Source organism: Manis javanica, unplaced genomic scaffold, assembly GCF_040802235.1.
Source record: "Manis javanica isolate MJ-LG unplaced genomic scaffold, MJ_LKY HiC_scaffold_25, whole genome shotgun sequence".
In the NCBI taxonomy this organism is placed as follows: Eukaryota; Metazoa; Chordata; class Mammalia; order Pholidota; family Manidae; genus Manis; species Manis javanica.
In genome coordinates, this window is record NW_027332171.1 from 1,968,523 (window position 1) to 1,971,239 (window position 2,717).

Genomic DNA, 2,717 nt, shown 5'->3' on the forward strand with positions numbered 1-2,717 from the left:
CTGGAGACTCTACTGAGTGGATGTGGTCCTGGACATTTCAACATTTGGATCCACAATGGGTGGCCTTTCTGGCACCTTGGTGAAAAGGCCTGGAAGCTGGCCTCCTGTGTGTTCCTGGAGTAACAGCAGAGTGACCCCCAAAGATCACATAGTGCACCCAAAACACCCGGGAGGTAAGAGCATCTTACAGGGAAGTTTTGTTTTATCATTATGCCCAGTGCATACACCTCCCAGAGCCCTGTACAGTGACCCATCTGTAACCCTCACAGGGAGGGGGTGTAAGTCTGGTGTACTAGACCAGGACAAGATCCCTTTCCTGCCACTGTCCTATCACAGGACCACTCTCTTGCATGCATCCTCCTGATGGACAAGATTTTCCCAGGCTGGTGTCATTTAAACATGTATCCTATAGCCCTTAAGGTTATTTTCTTCTATAGTCCCTGTGTCCTTGACCCACTTCCTGGCTGCAGCTGCCCTGTGATGATTATTCTGAACTCCCTCCCTGTTCATGTACTGGCTCCTGTGGGATGGGCAAGCCAGGGACTTAATCTGTATAGAACTTTGAACCTAGCTGAATCCTTGAGGATTATCATGATTTCATTGTCGCTGTTATTGTATGTTATTAGTCTGGTTGCAGTGCTCTAGTTTTCTTGCACACTGGCCGTTACCGATGATGGGGAGCAAGTAGATTGTGAGGTGAGATTTCTGGAAGGGTGGACTGTGTGTAACATTGCAATATATCCAGAATGTCTGGCTCCGTCTTAGTGCATTTCCATATCAATAGGTGTTTCCAGGGTGTGGAGAGAAGTGGTCCATCTTCAGTTCACTAGGTGATTACAACGGGTGTGGAGAGTGAGCACATACCTGGACTGGAGTGGTTAGGTGAGGACTGGCACCCGGGTCACGAGAGACACGGGGGAGCAGAAGTTATAAGCAATAAACAGGTTTATCCCATTTTATTTCTCCCTTTGAGTGGTGTTGGCTTCAAAGGTTATTTGCCTCAGGCAGGCAACATATTTCCCCCTGGAGGTACAGTAAATGTTTTTCTTATGGATACTGGAAAAAATTTTAAGAATTTATCAGTATGATCATGGAGAACAGAAGGGCTCTTACAAATTTAACCTGGATTGATGCCACTTATGCTTTTCTTATCAGAAAGCAAGTTTTATAATGCATAAAAAGAGGTTTTTTTAAAAGCATATTTTCATCACTTATTTCAATGTATAATAATCACAGAATTTCTATTCTTTAAAATATTCTTCATCACATTTTTAAATACCTCTTTCAATTCTCATGGAAACTCATGTTTCACTTGAGAACTTGATGCACTGAACAGGTACTCCTTGATAATGTGAGATAAAAGCTGCTGTGTTTCCACCAGAGCAGTGAGCATTTCCCTTTTTCTGGTGCTCAGTGGAGGAAAAAGGTGGCACATGTGAGAATTGTAATGCTACCACATTTGACTTGAGTCAGCAATGAATTCTGTTGTCTCTTTTCTGATCTTAGGAGCAGCAAGGCTATGTTTAGGAGAGGAAATATTACAGAGATCACCTACTTCATCCTCTTGGGGTTTTCAGATTTTCCCAGAATCAAAGCAGTGCTCTTTGTTGTGTTCCTGGTGATCTACGTTACAACTCTGACTTGGAACCTGAGCCTCATCATCTTAATAAGGATGGATTCCCACCTCCACACACCCATGTACTTCTTCCTCAGCAACCTGTCCTTCCTAGACATCTGCTATGTGACCTCCACAGCCCCCAAGATGCTCTCTGACTTCTTCCTGGGACAACATACTATCACTGTTGTGGGCTGTGCTGTTCAGTACTTCTTCTCTGCAACCATGGGACTGACTGAGGCTTGTCTCATGACAGCCATGGCCTATGACCGCTATGCTGCCATTTGTAATCCACTTCTCTACTCATCAATCATGTCACCCACCCTCTGTGTTGGGATGGTGCTGGGATCCTATTTGGCTGCACTCTCTGCTTCTTCATCCCAGCTGTATGTCATTCTTCAACTCCACTTCTGTGGGCCTAATGTCATCCAGCACTTCTTCTGTGACATGCCCCAACTGTTAGTCCTGTCCTGCTCTGACACTTTCTCTGCCAAGCTCCTACTTGCTATCTTAACAATGATCTTTGGGATAATAAATGCCCTTGTTGTCTTGACATCCTATGTCTATATTGTCATCTCCATCATGAAGATCACTACAGCTAAAGGCAGGTCCAAGGCTTTCAACACCTGTGCTTCTCACCTGACAGCAGTTTCCTTCTTCTATATCTCAAGTTGCTTTGTGTATTTGATGTCCAGCTCTGGTGGGTCTTCCACTTTTGACAGATTCACATCAGTCTTCTACACAGTGGTGATTCCCATGTTGAATCCCTTGATTTACAGTCTGAGGAACAAGGAAATCAAAGATGCCTTGAAGAGGTTGCAGAAGAAGGGAGGCTATTACTGAGTTCACTGATTCTGAGATTTTTTAACATATTATTCCTTCAGAATCATCTTAACCCGCAATACTGAACATATTAATCAACCATTACAAATTTCACACTGCCTTCAGACACAGAAGGTTTTATTTGACGTAAGTTATACACCAAAATGTACCAATACATGGTACAGATCCACATACACATAAGATTTTTAAGTCTTGGAGCTTCATTACTTTCAGTCTATACGAGGAATGGTCTCATCTTTTATTAATCTGTCCACGTGTA

General features: G+C 43.4%; 1 protein-coding gene across 1 annotated transcript; it reads left to right on the top strand.

Annotated features, from left to right (window-relative positions):
• Positions 1-1,519: 1,519 nt before the first annotated feature.
• Positions 1,520-2,458, top strand: LOC140847642 (olfactory receptor 5AN1-like). Its single transcript, XM_073228359.1, has one exon. It carries the CDS (start codon positions 1,520-1,522, stop codon positions 2,456-2,458), a length of 939 nt encoding a protein of 312 aa, XP_073084460.1.
• Positions 2,459-2,717: the final 259 nt, after the last annotated feature.